General features: G+C 39.7%; 1 protein-coding gene and 1 pseudogene across 1 annotated transcript in view; both read left to right on the forward strand.

The window, feature by feature from the left end:
- The first annotated feature begins 8,828 nt into the window (after window positions 1–8,828).
- Window positions 8,829–8,946, forward strand: LOC126282620 (5S ribosomal RNA; annotated as a pseudogene).
- A 976-nt stretch (window positions 8,947–9,922) lies between these two features.
- Window positions 9,923–17,945, forward strand: part of LOC126282035 (vascular endothelial growth factor receptor kdr-like) — a 234,689-nt gene continuing 226,666 nt past the window's right edge. The window contains exon 1 of the mRNA XM_049981447.1: window positions 9,923–10,087. Within this exon, the coding sequence (XP_049837404.1) occupies window positions 9,991–10,087 (97 nt within the window). The 5' untranslated portion in view covers window positions 9,923–9,990. The remainder of the gene's footprint in view (window positions 10,088–17,945) is intronic.

The following is a 17,945-nucleotide window of genomic DNA, read 5'->3' on the forward strand; positions in this document are numbered from 1 at the left end:
TAATTGCGTTGAAGTTGAAACTCTGCGTACTAGGAAGAGTAAAGGTTTACACCACATTTCACATGTAAAACCGTTTATTGAAAGATAATCTGCTTTTTAACTTTGTCTTTGCCATAAAATTTTTCACTTCACGCTACTAGTACAATTTGTCAGACTTAGAATCTGTTAACATGCAACCATGTTTGAAGTTAAATATCCAGTCAAGAACCAAGAGAACTTATTTAAACAGAAATTACGAATGCATTGTTATAGTGAACAGACGTCACAGTGTTATTGTGCATGTACATTCTTGCTTGTTAGTTGCACGATTACGTAACGACTATAAGGCTGACATATTTAGAACAGTTACCAGTACTGCTAATGAGATTTTAATGCAACATTTTGGTTTACTTTCTGTGAGATACCAGATGACACAGTGGTTAGTTTATGTGACAGCTACACTATTTTATCACGACGCTACTAATGAGTAACAATTTACAATGTTGCTTTTGCAGTTTATGTGTTTTATATATGCACAGTTTTTCTGAATTTTTCTGGAAAGTAAAACATGTTTTAGTAGTAACTTTGTGGTATAGCTACAATGAGACAGCCTTTTCTGTAGCACAACAATACGTTACAGTACAGTACTTACTTCATCACGGCAATAAGCGTAATAACTACGATATCTATACGCAAAGCATTTCACTTTTGTTTATAATGAGGTATGTACACTGACTTCTGCAGAACTTAGCTTTTGGAGGACGATAACTACGACACTTCCACAGAGATTATCTTACAACACGGCGCACAGTTTAGCGCTACAGTACGCGTATTTGAGTGACTAATTTTGTACTTAAAGCATTTATTTTTAAAGATATTTGAAATACAATGATACAAAGGTTTTCCGTGATACATTTCATTTCATTGCTGCAATCTGTAACATCTGAGGATATAATTACATTAATCCTCAGGGGGGTACAAGCTTACTTTGTGTACCATGTCTTTGGCAAGCACAAGGAGCCCTAGCTAATATGGTATTTCCTTATACAACTTTACACAGCGGTACCATATTTCTCTAACACATAAATTACACAGCTATCTGGTTATTTAACTGAGAGAGACAAAGATTTATTTTACTACATCAGTGACAGATGTTTACGTAATTGCACCGTTGGATAACTTCACACTTATGAAATTGTATTTTGTCTGTACTTTGTGAACAGTTCATATTTTTTCGGAACCATTGTGATATTATGAATGATGTATTTGGTATGGGATCATGATTTTTAAAGTACGTTTGAGGTAGATGACACTTTTGACATGACCAGAGAATTTTTTTTAGGTTTTGAAATTATTGGAGGAAGCTACGACGATTTTGAGAGTTGACTGAGGTGTTATGATGTTATTATTACGATGACTATGTGTATTATGCTGCTGAGGTATGTTTATGATCAATAAGCTGATGCTATATGAGGAATTTGATTATGCTATTTATTTATTATGATGAAATATTGAAGAAGTGTCTACGAATATGTGTATGTGTAATAAAGCAAGGAATAATGAGTAGTGGTTAGGGACTCTGGTTTGTGAAAAAGGATGTTGGAAACCGAGAATCGTACTTTAAGTGTTATGAAATGTGTGTATATGCGTGAATGTATCACTATGCTGGTGAAAATTTTTTGGATACTATTATATTTAAAGGATTTTGTTTCTACAGATTTATAACGCAAATTCTCAACCTGTGAAAATATTTTTATATGAGACTGTCACTGTAGCGGAAACTGGTGTCGTAAATATTTCGTTAAGACAGTTAAGTGACCACCTGCACATAATGCTTCGTGGGCACCCAGCTGCGCGACAACCACCTGACAAAAAAAAGCCATTAGTGTGTGCCTTTCAGAGGCACAGGTAAAAAAAAAGGCCATTATCCTCGCTATTGACATTCCTTTGTAGAAAGCATCGCAAATACGACACGCTCATTACTTGGAAAGACACTTACATCTGCACAGCTGATTATGACAAGCGTCTTTCTACGAGAATTAAGAGAATTTTTTACTACCTTATGAAATGCCATATGGCTAATGAATGATGTCTCATGCCTTTCTTTGTACATATTTGCTCATTTTGTTTAATATCTAGTTTCTAGCTGCACTGCAGCATTGGTTAAAATAAAATTTTATAGATGTACTAATATAAATATTTTCTGTCTACAGATCCAGTATTTAATAACAATGTGATATACTTCCAAATGTGATATACTTCCAAAAAAAGATGAGGGAGCACAAAAAGACATTTCCCTTCACAGGAACTGCATACATAATTTTCTTTTCAAGTACTTGGTAATTTATTTCATTGAATAAGTAGTGGTGCACCATTTTAATTACATAGACATTAAGATGTGAATGTACATTTCCCTTATCTGCGCTGTTGTCTTCAGCGTACTATTTTTTCTGCTTGTGGGTTTGTCATGTTTAGATATAAGTTATTACATTTATTGCTGCTTGCTTTGCTTACCTGCACCTTTTTTCATTGCTGTTTGTATTAATTATTTTGATCTGCTGCATTGGCTCGTCCCTTAGTTAAGCATCTGAGCTCAGTAGATTTAAGTTAGCTTAAGAGGGGGTAACCTGTATACGAGAATGAGTTGTGATGAATTGGAAGAAATGCATTGAAAAGTTATAAGAGATGATTTGGCCAAAAAAGTAGTGTATAGTGGAGAAAAACTATTTTTGAAAGAGGATGTGAACAAAATACAGAAAGCATGCTTGGATAGGATATTTTTGGAGGAAACAAATGTTGAGATATGAAGAAAGACCTACAGAATGAAGTTTTGGGTTGGACTGCAGTACCAAATGTTACACTGAAAACAAACCCTGTCCTTTCCTTCTGTTATCCCACTATGTGTTTGTGTACCCTTGCGTATTTATGTTCTTCCTGTCTTTATATGTTTATCTGATAAGACTTATGTTGCAGAATTTTTCTAATACTAAGCTACATTCACTATGATGAGGAATACTGTTATCCTCAAATATAATTTGAATTAATAACATGTCATTTACTTTGTAAAGATGTTTACACATTATTTATTCTGTTTTGTTCTAATGCTCATGTGTGAAGTTGATGTTTCAAAAGTTATTCTGATCTTTTATGTATGTACTTATGTCGTAATTTTTGTAACACTGATGTATTTGCTATTTCGATTCTTTTGTAAAGCCTGTACTACTACAAATGTTATCTGTATTGTTATGTTCTTTAATGATATATTTTGGACCTTTGTTATTGTATTCTTATGTTATAAAATTGTAATTGACACCTGTTAATCAAATTAAGTAACTTGTAAATTACATTTCACTGCACACGTTTCTGTTGGTCATAGTATATGGAAAATATGTGAGAAGTAGGGACTGATAGCGTTTGCACGTGTGTTAATAATTCAGTAAGGGACTGGATAACAGCATTGCTGGTTGAAAGGACATTTCAAAAAATTTGTGAGTGCACAAGTGGTGGTTTATGGAATTGCTATATTCTCTGCAAGACTCTTCGATGGTGACTGTGCAACTGCACAGTCGCAACAGATGGCTGCTAGCCATCTCTACAAGGACTGCAGTGGGTCTGCACCTCTGGTGGCCCACCAATACCATAATCTCTACAAGGACTGAAGTGGGTCTACACCTTTGATGACTCACCAATACCATTATTTCTACAAGGACTGCACTGGGTCTGCACCTCTGGTGGCCCACCAATACCATAATCTCTACTAGGACTACAGTGGGTCTGCTCTGTGATGATCTACCTACCAATAGTCTTCAACTTCGACTGACTCTGCTGTGGGTTTGCTCTGTTGTGACCCATTACCTGTCTGCATGTCAAGAGTCAGCACTGTCTTTCGTTGGAAGGACAACACTACTTCTTCAAGACTGCTTAGAAATCCACTACTTCCAAGTGCAATTTCTTTTATTGCTCAGACTTTGAAAAAAACACTGCAATTTTACTGTGATGAACGATCAGGACTGTCTTTATGGACTGTGAGAAAATTTTAGCTTCTGACCAACCTTGTATCAATAAGTGTGTGCATTTGATATCTTTGTTATAGTAATTATGAAAAATTTTATCAAATCATTATTGGCCACTGCCCAAAACAATTTGTAAAATTTTTTTGTGGTGAGAATGGGGGCTATGTAAGTAGGCTGTTTAGGTTTTTTTATTGGTAACGCCGCCGCCACGTAGCGCCCTGTATAAAAATCGCTGACTGTGCCGTGTGCAGTCTGTGGCTGGTTTGCATTGTTGTCTGCCATTGTAGTGTTGGGCAGCGGCAGCTGGATGCTAACAGCGCGTAGCGTTGCGCAGTTGGAGGTGAGCCGCCAGCAGTGGTGGACGTGCGGAGAGAGATGGCGGAGTTTTGAAATTTGTAAGAGTTGGTGTCATGAACTGATACATATCTTATGACTATTAAGGTAAATACATTGTTTGTTCTCTATCAAAATCTTTCATTTGCTGACTCTGCTTATCAGTGGCTAGTGCCTTCAGTAGTTTGAATCTTTTATTTAGCTGGCAGTAGTGGCGCTCGCTGTATTGCAGTAGCTTGAGTAACGAAGATTTTTGTGAGGTAAGTGATTTGTGAAACGTATAGGTTAATGTTAATCAGGGCCATTCTTTCGTAGGGATTTTTGGAAGTCAGATTGCGTTGCGCTAAAAATATTGTGTGTCAGCGTAAGCACAGTCGTGTATAAATTGTTCTAAGGGGACGTTTCAAGTTAATTCATCTGTTCACTGAGCTTTATGACAAATAGAGAACCAGCTTTCTACAGCCTCTGTTCACAGAATTATCGCCTACTATTCAAAACATTTTACTAAAAGCTACATGATGTTATGCTCCACGAAATAAAAAAATCAGATGAAAAAATTGACGTTTGTTGCTATTTTCTGAGATGTTACAAATCTTTCGCAGTTAACAACTGCATTCAGGTATACAGTGTGATTGGAAACAATCTGAAAAACTTATAAGGATGTTCCAGTGTAAATTGTGCTGAATGAAAAATCGGTAAGTTCGCCGTTTGCGAGTCAATTAGCATTGAAGTTAGCCATCAAGACCGTTGGGCGTGCAAATTCAAGGTGGAGGGGGAGGGCACCAGCAAAAGTGACAAAACTGTGGAAGATTTTTTATTGGATCTTCATTTACTACTTGGTATTGAAATTTCAGTTCCAGAATATTACGGTCCATTTCCACTGCCAAGAGTGATGAAAGTAATAACAAACAAGAGCGTGCTCGGGGCCACATCCCTTTCTTGCTCTCTATTTCCTTCTGTTATTTATTCCTGTGGTGTTGCAGCCAATGTGGCCGAGTGGTTCTAGGCGCTTCAGTCTGGAACCGCGCGACCGCTATGGTCGCAGGTTCGAATCCTGCCTCCGGCATGGATGTGTGTGATGTCCTTAGTTAGGTTTAAGTGGTTCTAAGTTATAGCGGACTGATGACATCAGATGTTAAGTCCCATAGCGCTCAGAGCCATTTGAACCTGTGGTGTTTTCTTCCAGTTTTATGCTGTCACATTCTGGAGAATATTTAGTAGATCCAGAACTACAAAACTGTGTACGTGGAAAAATCCAAAATCCTGATTTCTCTGACAGGAAAACCACGTCTCAAAACAACATTTGTTTTCACAAGTACTGATAAAGTTGCAGCGATGATGCTTGTATAGCTTTTAACTGTGCTATTCTTGGCAGACTACGGACTCTGTAGAGGCTAGGATCTGGTCCAAGAACAGGAGAATTATGTGATCGGAGGCTTTCGCAGCGTATGTGTTGTTTCCAGGGCTCTCGGGTGTCCACCCGGATGCGATCGTTGAAATCTCACGATATTTCGGCGAATAACCTTTCCACGCGTTTCTGATGATGGTGGAAAGATTATTCGCCGAAATATTGTGGAACTTCAACGATCGCATCCGGCTGGACTCCCGAGAGCTCAGGAAACGACAGGATAACAGATGCAGCTGACGTTATTGTTACTCAGTTTGAAAATCAGGTTAACCTAAGAGTACATGCAAAGAAAAGACGGCTTGTGGATGTAGAGGCACTGTCAAATCTTTGGTTCAGGTTCTCGTAACTCACATTTTGGCAACTTTATGTACATTTTTCTTACAAACCGTTGACATTATAGTTCTTAAATTTGGTATGCAATTAGTCAGTACTAGAGTGAAACACTCTGTGGAATGAATTTTCATTTACTACATTAGTAAGGCATTCATGTAAGAAAAAAGTCGTAAGATTTGGTTTGTTTTTCATAGAAATTTGGAGAACTGTAGAACTCTAGCAAAAGAAGATATCAATATTCTGTTACACAGATGTCTGTAGCAATGGTACATCAAACTTTGCACGAAAATATAATAATTTCGTTCTGACAGACTTTTCAAAAACGGAACACTTGTTGAAAAAAATTCGGTTGTTTATATTTAAAACATGTAACTTCAATAAGCATGTAGATGTAAGTGTGTATCCATATAACGCGCCTTAACGAGCATGCCAAATTTAGTTACACTGTCTCAAAAACTTTGGATATTATAAAGTTTTTTTCAAAGTATTGCAACTTCGCATATGTCCTGCAACAAGTGGCCCTCCAGGCACAGTGAGTGTCAGTTGTTCTCATAGTGTAGACAATAGTGCACAGAATGCGCAGCCCTTGGCTCGGGTTCGATCCTTACTACCGTCCCACGTCCGAGCTGTGCCTCTCTCTTGTTCAATTTTAAGAAACCAAACGATGGACACATTTGGCGAAACAGTCTCTGGCAGGCCACTTGAATTTGTAACATTCTTTGTCCATTCCTCGAAAAGAACAAACCTGCAACAGTGAAGAAGATATTTCGAAAACTCGCACCAACAAAATGGCGTTGTTCATGTCGCTTGGTGCAAACTGTGGCAGACCACGGGGTTGAACCTGAAGATTTATACGAGTACATTTTGGAGGATCCACAAAATTGTGACACAACTGCTGTCAATGAACCACGTGGATTTCTCATGATGTGACGAGATTTTCAGTTTAACTTCCTTTTCCGTCTTGTAATATTTCTGGCTTAGTCAGCCATCATATTAGGCTCCATGAAGCTGTTCCCAGAGCAGTGGAGATGCAAGAAGTATATAGATGACGAAATGTGGTGTGAAGTACCTATGACAGATGTTAGATTCGGTACCATTCCCGTGAGAAAGACCACATGCATAATGCTACTGCTCTGTGATTGGCTGCTATGTTCGGGGTAAGGGCGCCAAAACTTTAAAGTATAGTTATTATTATTAGTTAAACTACTCATTGGAATGACTTCACTTTTTAATATAAATATCTCTCAACAGCTGACTATCAATTAGTCATTTTAGAATTATTAAAAACAATTTAAATCAAAAGCAAGAGACTGACGAAATTGGAGACGAAGCACTTCGGAAACGTTCGGGTCACGTCTTTTTTGGTATGGCGCGCGAAGTGTCTCGGGCTGTTCGTTACTCTGGATTAGGCAGTCGAGACATGTTGTCTGTCGTAGGATGTGTTTCCAATTTTTATTTAAGTTCCTGTTCGTCACTCTGGATTAGGCAGTCGAGATGTACGGTCTTGTTGTCAGTGGCAGGATGTGTTTGCCAGTATTCAGTATCTAAAGATTCACTCCGGTAGTCATGAGGCACAGACACGCGCCACAAATAGTGTAAAGATACATTTTCGTAAACATTGTGTTTGATCATGTACTTTGCTGTATCAGAAGGTGTTGTGTTAAGATCATGTAGTCTTTTCGTGTGGCTATATTAAAATACACGAGTGGAATCCCAAGGAAGTGATACATTATTTCAGAACAGAACCTCGCTAAAAGTCAGTTTCAGCCTCAAGATACAGAAGCTACGACCTGCGTGCTGTCTTCTGCGCTGGGGACATCAACTTGAAGACAGCAGGTTAGTCAACTATAACAGAACCTTCGTATTACACGCAGTGCGGTGGAAACAATTAGGAGCCTCACGTGTACTGCATGCACAGAACAAATGTGCTCAGTGACTCGTCAGCTGCAGTAATGCAGAGGAGGTGAAGGAGGATGATCGTTATTAAAACCTGCAATCAATTCATTCTTCCTTTCTAGCACGTAATCTGTAGAACTGTTTTCACTGGCAGGCGTTACATTTAACATTGTGCAATCGAAATCTTAAAACGTTACAAATTTTCAGCAAATAAATCGAAGACCTCAAAGAAAAGCTGCGCACTGAGAGATAAAATGGCTTTGAGACAATATGATACGAGGCAGGACGTATATGTGATAATCCGAGGAAAACTGCACAGAAACGTCTGTAAAGGATGAATACAGGTGTTAGATACTGCAATCATGCAGTTAAACGTCTGATTTGATCCGCTGCCTGACTTAAAGTATATTGAAACATATGACTCATAGAACTCAAGCTTTGCCGACGTGTTTCCCCAGGAGGGGTTAGAAAAATTAATGACAATGTTTGGGATGTTTCTTGATACTGTTAGGTCTTGCAAGAACCGCAAAGTGGAGCTCCACTACAGGTAAAACCATGGTGAGTGAACAGTGTTACATGTACATAAAACTGATCCGTTAAATGTTGCATGCCTTACGAACGTTTTCAGGGTATGATTGACTCTTATGATTTACCAAGTGGGTAAGAAATGAGGCTTTCGCGTTCTGAATAAAATATTTCTGGGTGTTAGGCTGTGTCATTATAAGACACCAAGACAGCTAAAATGAAGTTTGAATATTTTTAGTGTTTTGCGATGATGTATGTGGCCAAAAGAATTTTACTCAGCTTGACATGGCCGAGTAAGCCCAAGAACTCGTATTTCAATCTCTGTTCACGTATTAGAATGGGGCAACGGCCTTGCCGCAGTGGTTACACAGGTTCTCGTGAGATCACCGAAGTTAAGCGCTGTCGGGCGTGGTCGGCACTTGGATGGGTGACCATCCAGGCTGCCATGCGCTGTTGCCATTTTTCGGGGTGCACTCAGCCTCGTGATGCCAATTGAGGAGCTGCTCGACCGAATAGTAGCGGCTTCGGTCAAGAATACCATCATTACGACCGGGAGAGCGGTGTGCTGACCCCACGCCCCTCCTATCCGCATCCTCCTCTAAGGATGACACGGCGTTCGGATGGTCCCGATGGGCCAAAAATCAAAAGGCTCTGAGCACTATGGGACTTAACTTCTAAGGTCATCAGTTCCCTAGAACTGCTTAAACCTAACTAACCTAAGGACATCACACACATCGATGCCAGAGGCAGGATTCGAACCTGCGACCGTAGCGGTCCTGCGGTTCCAGACTGTAGCGCCTAGAACCTCACGGCCACCCTGGCCGGCCCGATGGGCCACTTGTGGCAAGTAGACGGAGTGGTTCTCATATTAGAATAATAGGTAAAGACATCACCAGCATTTAATACGCTTGAAAACAAGTTGCTAATATTGTGGTGGGACAAGGCAGAAAATTAAGTGAGAATTAAATGACTAATAAACGAACTAAATTATATTAAATTGACGGTCATGAACGATTATGATACTAAATTATGGTGGGCAGATCTGCCATAAAAATAATATAACACACCTCCCTAGTTCGCAGGAGGAGCGAAACTAGAGAATTAGACTGAATTATGATCGCGATCTTTTATTTATTAGTTGCAGTTATTACGTATGAATGCACACTAATAGATACTGCAGAACAGTTTTGTAGATAATTTTTAATTAAAATCGACAGTACACTATAAACGCTAAGACACGACATGGGAGAGTACCAACAGAAGTCGTTAGATCGCTGTGCGATCGTCAGATCGAACAGAGACCGAGATTTTATGAGCTGTGATGATAGTTGTCTCTATCTAGAGCCACTGAACCCATAGATAACAGAAATTACGGGTAGCATCGCTTCCCACCGAAACTCTTTGGCGTAGAGTGGTGGGGACATTTAAAAGACCGAATGAGACGTAAGCATGCACTCTACGGGGAAATTTTGATAGGAGTGGACGCTGTGATCAGCCTGTGAAATGGCCTTGTCAAAGCTCTTGCTGGTTGCCGTCGTAGTGAATGTTATCGCTATAGCCACATGTGTCGCTGCTGCTACCGCCATACCTAACGTGACAGGTATTGTTAATTCATGTTATTGTAAACAACTCACATTTCTAATGAACGCAAGTGTCTACAAAGCAAAGTCGTTCATTCTTACAAATCTAGTCGAATCTTTCCCATCGTGATTATATTTCTGCGTATGTATATACCTTCCGAGCAGCTCGTTGATTTTGACATGTACTGGTAAATAATGTATCAGAGGTTTTCTTTGCATTGAAGATTGAATTTTGCTCTCTCTAAATCTAATTTCTCCAAGATTATGCAGTTCATTTAAAAGTTTTCGAGTTATCTGTTCCATGATGAATTTTGCTCTCTCTAAATCTAATTTCTCCAAGATTATGCAGTTCATTTAAAAGTTTTCGAGTTATCTGTTCCATGACATGTTCAGTCAGTGTTATCGTTTACTGGCGGAGTCCTGAGATAACTATACTGATTTTGTGTAAACTTCTCAATGTCGTTTCCATCATGATCATTTACGTTTCGTTTCTATAACATTATTACTTTTGGAGCACGTCAAGTGCATAGATTTTTTGCTTAACGATTTATGTTTATCGTCATTAAAAAGCATATATTGTTATGAATCATACTAATAACTTCTCACGCAAATTTTTGTGACCAAAAGAAGACGACAGAACTCATGTAGCAGACTTTTTGTTGCTAGTTCAGGAATAGCGCTTAGCCCTGCAGCGGTCGCGCGGAGCACTTCATACACTAATAAAGGATAGCGATCTTTATGTTACCAAGGTAAACATGAATGAGCAAATCACAATTTTATCTTAGTTTAACTAAACAGCGATAAAAAAACTTACACTATACGAGCTAAATAAACAACCATAAAATAAATTTTCATTGTATCACTCTGTTGTCATATTCGTTACCGCTCAGCACCACCTTAGAGCTTTTCCTTCGGAAAATTAGTGGAGTTCTGGAAACTATTCTAATTACTCAAGCTAGTCTTACTTACGATCAATCCGAGTTTTCCCTGGTTTCCCAGTGGAGTTTCCACCGCCACCTTGAAAAAAATCTCAAAACTTTTCGCACTTATTTTGGCTTCCCCCAATTTCTCAGAAACTAAGTTTTTAGTTCAAAAGTAAGCCCATACATAAAATGTAGATCATTAAATTCTACATCGGTTAAGCACCAATACGTTTCAATTCTCTGAAGGGATACGGTAGAAATGCTATGTCAAAACAAGGTAACCTTTCCCAGTTTTACCAAAAACCCCCTTTCGTCTCCACAATATATATGAAACGGTCTCATTTCAAGCGTAATGTCATGTAATCAAAGTTGCAGACTATAGAATATGGTTTACAGAAAGTCCAATGGAAAGAAAAAAAATCTGTACTTTTTATAATGTACACGTCCGAAGAGCTGGCGCGTCCGATATAATGAGCCGCATCTAATAGTTTCGGTGAGCCGAATCGTTGGTCATCCAACCACGGCCCTCCCTTTGGTTTTAAACGTGTGTTTTTGCATTATAAAAATATTATGGATTAATATGTACAAGGTTTAGCTTACAAAAACATAAAGGGACTAAAAGTTCTGTGTGCAAGCCGTAAAATATACTACTTTAGCATCAAATTGAGAAGAAATTTTTTTGTTCTCTGATAGTCCATATTTATAAAAAAAGATCTAGAGTATAATGTGTATTTCATCAACATTATACCACCCTTCGCTATGTAGAACTACCCAGGACTCACCACAAGAACGTGGTTGCATGTTGAACCCACCCGTCCCAACTGGCAATCCATGAGAGCATATTCAATTGATTCAAAGCTTTTTGTTTAGATGATTTAAGCAATGTGAAATTATAATCCCATTTCTCATTTATTCACAATTTTATTTCGTTTGCATATTCGTTGGAGAAAATGCACGAAGTTGTAACATGCGCAAAACATTCGTGACTTGAGTTTTTAGTTTCTCGTCTGGCTCCCTATAAATTTCTGAGATCTTTTTGACGGGCGTGTTTGTTGTAGTGTCCGTCTTTCTTGCTGCTCCATAAAACACCAGCTCCAAATAGCTTGACTGTTACCTACTTTGACAACACAAGTTTTTTGACTTTGATGTGACGTAGCAATGGAATGAATGTTACTTCAAAATGCTGCTTCGCGCTGACAGGACCAAATTGTGCTGAATTTCTTTGGGGCAGGTCGTTCTTAAGCTAGAAATAATATAATACCGAGTTAAGTACTGCCTGACGGTTACGTTAAAAGCAGTTCAGATTTTGAAGATATAAATCACATAACGCTTATCAGATTGCTTCACACAAACAGTCTCTAGTAATCAGAAAATTTTTCGCACCCAGAGCAGTCATCACGTTTCATGAATCTTGTTTTCTGAATAATCTACAAACTAGCTGTTGGAAGAAATAACAATTTGTTTTATTTAACCTACAGTGCCACTGTTTCTACAAGGTCCAGTAACATTAATGTGAGCCGGCCAGTGTAGCAGACCGGTTCTAGGCGCTTCAGTCTTGAACCGCGCGACCGCTACAGTCGCAAGTTCGAATCCTGCCTTGGGCATGGATGTGTGTGATGTTCTTAGGTTAGTTAGGTTTAAGTTGTTCTAAGTTCTAGGGGACTGATGGCCTCAGATGTTAAGTCCAAAGTGCTCAGAGCCATCTGAACCATTTGAACCACATTAATGTGACCACCCTTCGAAAGCCTGGACTACCACCTTTTGCAGCACGGACAGTTATGGGACGTGCAGGGAGAGATTCAGTGAGATTCTGGAAGGTACCGATAGGGATGTGGAGTCACGTCAGCGTCGTGGGCAGCTACCCTAGGTTTCTCGGTTGAAGATCCTTGGCTTGAACAGCACACAGGTTCTCGACTAGGTTTAAATTCTGGGAGTTTGGTGGCCAGGGGAGTACGGTAAACTCATACGTTGCATTGCCGGGGTGACACATGCCCCCGCGCCGAGTGAAAAGAAACTGCATGAAGGTGTAGATGTGGTGTCCAAGGATTGATGCATGTTTGTGTTGATCCATTGCCCCCTCCAGAATGACGAGATTATTCAGGGAATGCCACGAACCATTGAATCTGAGCACTATGGGACTTAACATCTGAGGTTATCAGTCCCCTAGAACTCAGAACTACTTAAACCTAACTAACTTAAGGACATCACACACATCCATGCCCGGGGCAGGATTCGAACCTGCGACCGTAGCAGTCGCGCGGTTCCGGACTGAAGCGCCTAGAACCGCTCGGCCACACCGGCCGGCCCAGTTGCAGTATTGGCGTGCAAATTCCAGTCTTCATCACCGATGAACACCAATCAACGTGGGTGCATGCACCAGGCGCTTGCTGCGAAGACTCATGCGCAGCAGTGTTCGCTGAACGGTCGTTGAGGAGACACTGTTGGTGGGCCTTTGGTTCATCTGGCCGATCAATTGCTCAATTGCGCGCCTATTCACTCATACACATTTCCGCAGCCGTGGTTACCCCTCTCTGCTCTTTTCCTAAAAGACATCCCTAACTGTTCCGCACAGACTATTTCGTAAAACTGTTCCTGCATTCCCTCGAAGTGTATTTGTATTCACCTAACTGTTTTGTTCGTCGTCTCTCGGTCGTCAGCATTGCCGCGTGTGTTTCGGGCCTAGCTCACTGCCGAAGCAAGTCTGTCGTCTGTGCGGCTGGTTTCTCAGACTTGAAAGTAGCTGATTGTCAGATTGCCACGATGTTTCATAGAACCACCGAGCTTTTGTGCCATCAATATTTTCTTTCTAAGTGATGAATTACTGCAGAAAAATATTTGGTAAGGTATTCTTCTACTTTTTCTTGGGCCTTTGTCCTGCATCGATGCACCGTCGACATGGTCATTAACGAGTTTTGCACGGTTAATTTAAAGGATGGCCGGATGCCCTTCCTTTCACCAACCCGTTCACGTGTGGGGAGAGCTCTGCGAACACAGGGACTACTTGCAGAACGAGAGGAGGTGGTCAACCGCGGTAAATACAGCAACAGACGTCTGCTACATTTGTGCAACAGGCGACAAAGAGCGGGTGCAGTTGCAATTACGATTTACAAGAATGTAAGGCCTAGTTTACACGACGACATTGGGTTGCGCCACTCGTTGCGTGGAATGAGTTGCACGCAAGTGGTTTCATATATGACAACAGACACGGCGACACCAGTATACAGTTCAGTTTCGCCGTTTTGTGGGTCCGTGAGTCGTGCCTGAAATCAAAGTTTTGGCATCTCTGCACATCACACGAGTTGTGATGGAGTTAAACCTTTTTGTGTGGAATCGCTACATAAGAAAAAAAAATAAGAAACGTGTTTCGATTCGTGGCTGGATGAAGAAAAGACGTCAGCTCGGTTGCTCAACATCCTTGCTGAAATAATTTACAACGGAAGATCCAAGAAGTTCTTTTACTAATCTTACAATTTCACTACAGCCGTTCACTTCTCTTCTAAATAGAATTAATTATGCGATAAGGAATAAAGGTACTGTAATGCATGAAGCACTGTCACCAGAACTGAAATTACATATCACACTGCGTGCATTACAATCGAGAACACTCGGCATGCTATAAGACACGGTTTCAGTAGGTGATGACGATTTTTCATTAACACCAATCATTATTAACATTAACAGTAATAATTATTAACATTAGCAAAAGTAATTATTCGCAGCAGACCGATTTAAAGAAAGAATGGATTGAAAATTACTCTCTTGAAGATAGATCTATACAGTGGCAATATTTCAATATTCTAACGTATGTGAATGGGGAGCACTGCAGCGACGTTTAAAACAGATGATTAAAGAATGCAGCTTCTGGAATTTGTATAGCCTTCCCTCCTGTCAACAATACATATTCTTCTTATCGAAATTACGAAGATATTGGACGTTGTAGAAATAACTTCAGATATGGCCCAGGGAAATGTGTTACGATACATTCTGGTCATGTTGTATAACATAATGTTACAGTAAAGATATTGCTGACAAAATTAGTGACCTGAGACCTTTCGCAAATATTGCAGTTATTTATAATGAAGTACTCTTTGAAAAACAGCTGCACAAATATTCAGTAGGATCGTATTAAGATTTCAGTGTCTTGCAAAGGTTGCACATCGGTGTAAAATTTCTAGGTGTATGAAATGGAACAATCACATAGTTTCAGTCGTAGGAAAAGCAGGGTGGCAGACTTTGGTTCATTGGCAGAATACCAGAGAAATGCAGTCAGTCTACCAAGAAAATCGCTTTCAAAATTCTCCTACCACCCGTCATAGAATATTGCTCAACTGCGTGAAACTCTTATGAAATAGGACTAATACAGATACTGAGCGTGTATAGAGAAGGAGAGAGAAAACTGGGATTCTACGGATCGGAGCGTGAAATGTCAGATCCCTTAATCGGGCAGGTAGGTTAGAAAATTTAAAAAGGGAAATGGATAGGTTAAAGTTAGATATAATGGGAATTTGTGAAGTTCGGTGGATAGAGGAACAAGAGTTCTGGTCAGGTGAATACAGGGTTATAAATACAAAATCATATAGGGGCAATGCAGTAGGTTTAATAATGAATAAAAAAATAGGTGTGTGGGTAAGCTACTACAAACAGCATAGTGAACGCATTATTGTGACCAAGATAGACACAAAGGCCATGCCTACTACAGTAGTACAAGTTTATATGCTAACTAGCTCTGCAGATGATGAAGAAATTGATGAAATGTATGATGAGATTAAAGAAATTATTCAGGTAGTGAAGGGAGACGAAAATTTAATAGTCATGGGTGACTGGAATTCGTTAGTAGGAAAAGGGAGAGAAGGAAACATAGTCGGACAATATGTATTGGGGCTAAGAAATGAAAGAGGAAGCCGTCTGGTAGAATTCTGCACAGAGCATAACTTAATCATAGCTAACACTTGGTTCAAGAATCATAAAAGAAGGTTGTATACATGGAAGAATCCTGGAGATACTAAAAGGTATCAGATAGATTATATAATGGTAAGACAGAGGAACCAGGTTTTAAATTGTAGGACATTTCCAGGGGCAGATGCGGACTCTGACCACAATCTACTGGTTATGACCTGTAGGTTAAAACTGAAGAAACTGCAAAAAGGTGGGAATTTAAGGACATGGGATCTGGATAAGCTGAAAGAACCAGAGGTTGTACAGAGTTTCAAGGAGAGCATAAGGGAACAATTGGCAGCAATGGGGGAAAGGAACACAGTTGAAGAAGAATGGGTAGCTCTGAGGGATGAAGTAGTGAAGGCAGCAGAGGATAAAGTAGGTAAAAAGACGAGGGTTGCTAGAAATCCTTGGGTAACAGAAGAAATATTGAATTTAATTGATGAAAGGAGAAAATATAAAAATGCAGTAAATGAAGCAGGCAAAAAGGAATACAAACGTCTCAAAAATGAGATCGACAGGAAGTGCAAAATGGCTAAGCAGGCATAGCTAGAGGACAAATGTAAGGATGTAGATTCTTATCTCGCTAGGGGTAAGATAGTACTGCCTACAGGGAAATTAAAGAGACTTTTGGAGAAAAGAGAACCACCTGTATGAATATCAAGAGCTCAGATGGAAACCCAGTTCTAAGCAAAGAAGGGAAAGCAGAAAGGTGGAAGGAGTATGTAGAGGGTCTATACAAGGTCGACGTACTTGAGGACAATATTATAGAAATGGAAGAGGATGTAGATGAAGATGAAATGGGAGATAAGATACTGCGTGAAGAGTTTGACAGAGCACTTAAAGGCCTGAGTCGAAACAATTCCCCGGGAGTAGACAACATTCCATTAGAACTACTGATGGCCTTGGGAGAGCCAGTCCTGACAAAACTCTACCATCTGGTGAGCAACATGTACGAGGTGGGCGAAATACCCTCAGACTTCAAGAAGAATATAATAATTCCAATCCCAAAGAAAGCAGTTGTTGACAGATGTGAAAATTACCGAACTATCAGTTTAATAAGTCACAACTGCAAAATACTAACGCGAATTCCTTACAGACGAATAGAAAAACTGGTAGAAGCCGACGTTGGGGAAGATCAGTTTGGATTCCGTAGAAATGTTGGAACACGTGAGGCAATACTGACCTTACGACTTATCTTAGAAGAAAGATTAAGGAAAGGCAAACCTACGTTTCTAGCATTTGTAGACTTAGAGAAAGCTTTTGACAATGTTGACTGGAATACTCTCTTTCAAATTCTGAAGGCGGCAGGGGTAAAATACAGGGAGAAAAAGGCTATTTATGATTTGTACAGAAACCAGAGGGCAGTTATAAGAGTCGAGGGGCATGAAAGGGAACCAGCGGTTGGGAAGGGAGTGAGAGAGGGTTGTAGCCTGTCCGCAATGTTATTCAGTCTGTATATTGAGCAAGCAGTAAAGGAAACAAAAGAAAAATTCTGAGTACGTATTAAAATTCATGGAGAAGACGTAAAAACTTTGAGGTTCGCCGATGACATTGTAATTCTGTCAGAGACAGCAAAGGACTTGGAAGAGCAGTTGAACGGAATAGACAGAGTCTTCAAAGGAGGATATAAGATGAACATCAACAAAAGCAAAACGAGGATAATGGAATGTAGTCAAATTAAATCGGGTGATGCTGAGGGAATTAGATTAGGAAATGAGACACTTAAAGTAGTAAAGGAGTTTTGCTATTTAGGAAGTAAAATAACTGATGATGGTCGAAGTAGAGAGGATATAAAATGTAGACTGGTAACGGCAAGGAAAGCGTTTCTGAAGAAGAGAAATTTGTTAACATCGAGTACAGATTTATGTATCAGGAAGTCGTTTCTGAAAGTATTTGTATGGAGTGTAGCCATGTATGGAAGTGAAACATGGACTATAACTAGTTTGGACCAGAAAAGAATAGAAGCTTTCGAAATTTGGTGCTACAGAAGAATGCTGAAGGTAAGGTGCATAGATCA

The sequence above is a fragment of the Schistocerca gregaria genome, chromosome 7 (genome assembly GCF_023897955.1).
Source record: "Schistocerca gregaria isolate iqSchGreg1 chromosome 7, iqSchGreg1.2, whole genome shotgun sequence".
Taxonomy (NCBI): domain Eukaryota; kingdom Metazoa; phylum Arthropoda; class Insecta; order Orthoptera; family Acrididae; genus Schistocerca; species Schistocerca gregaria.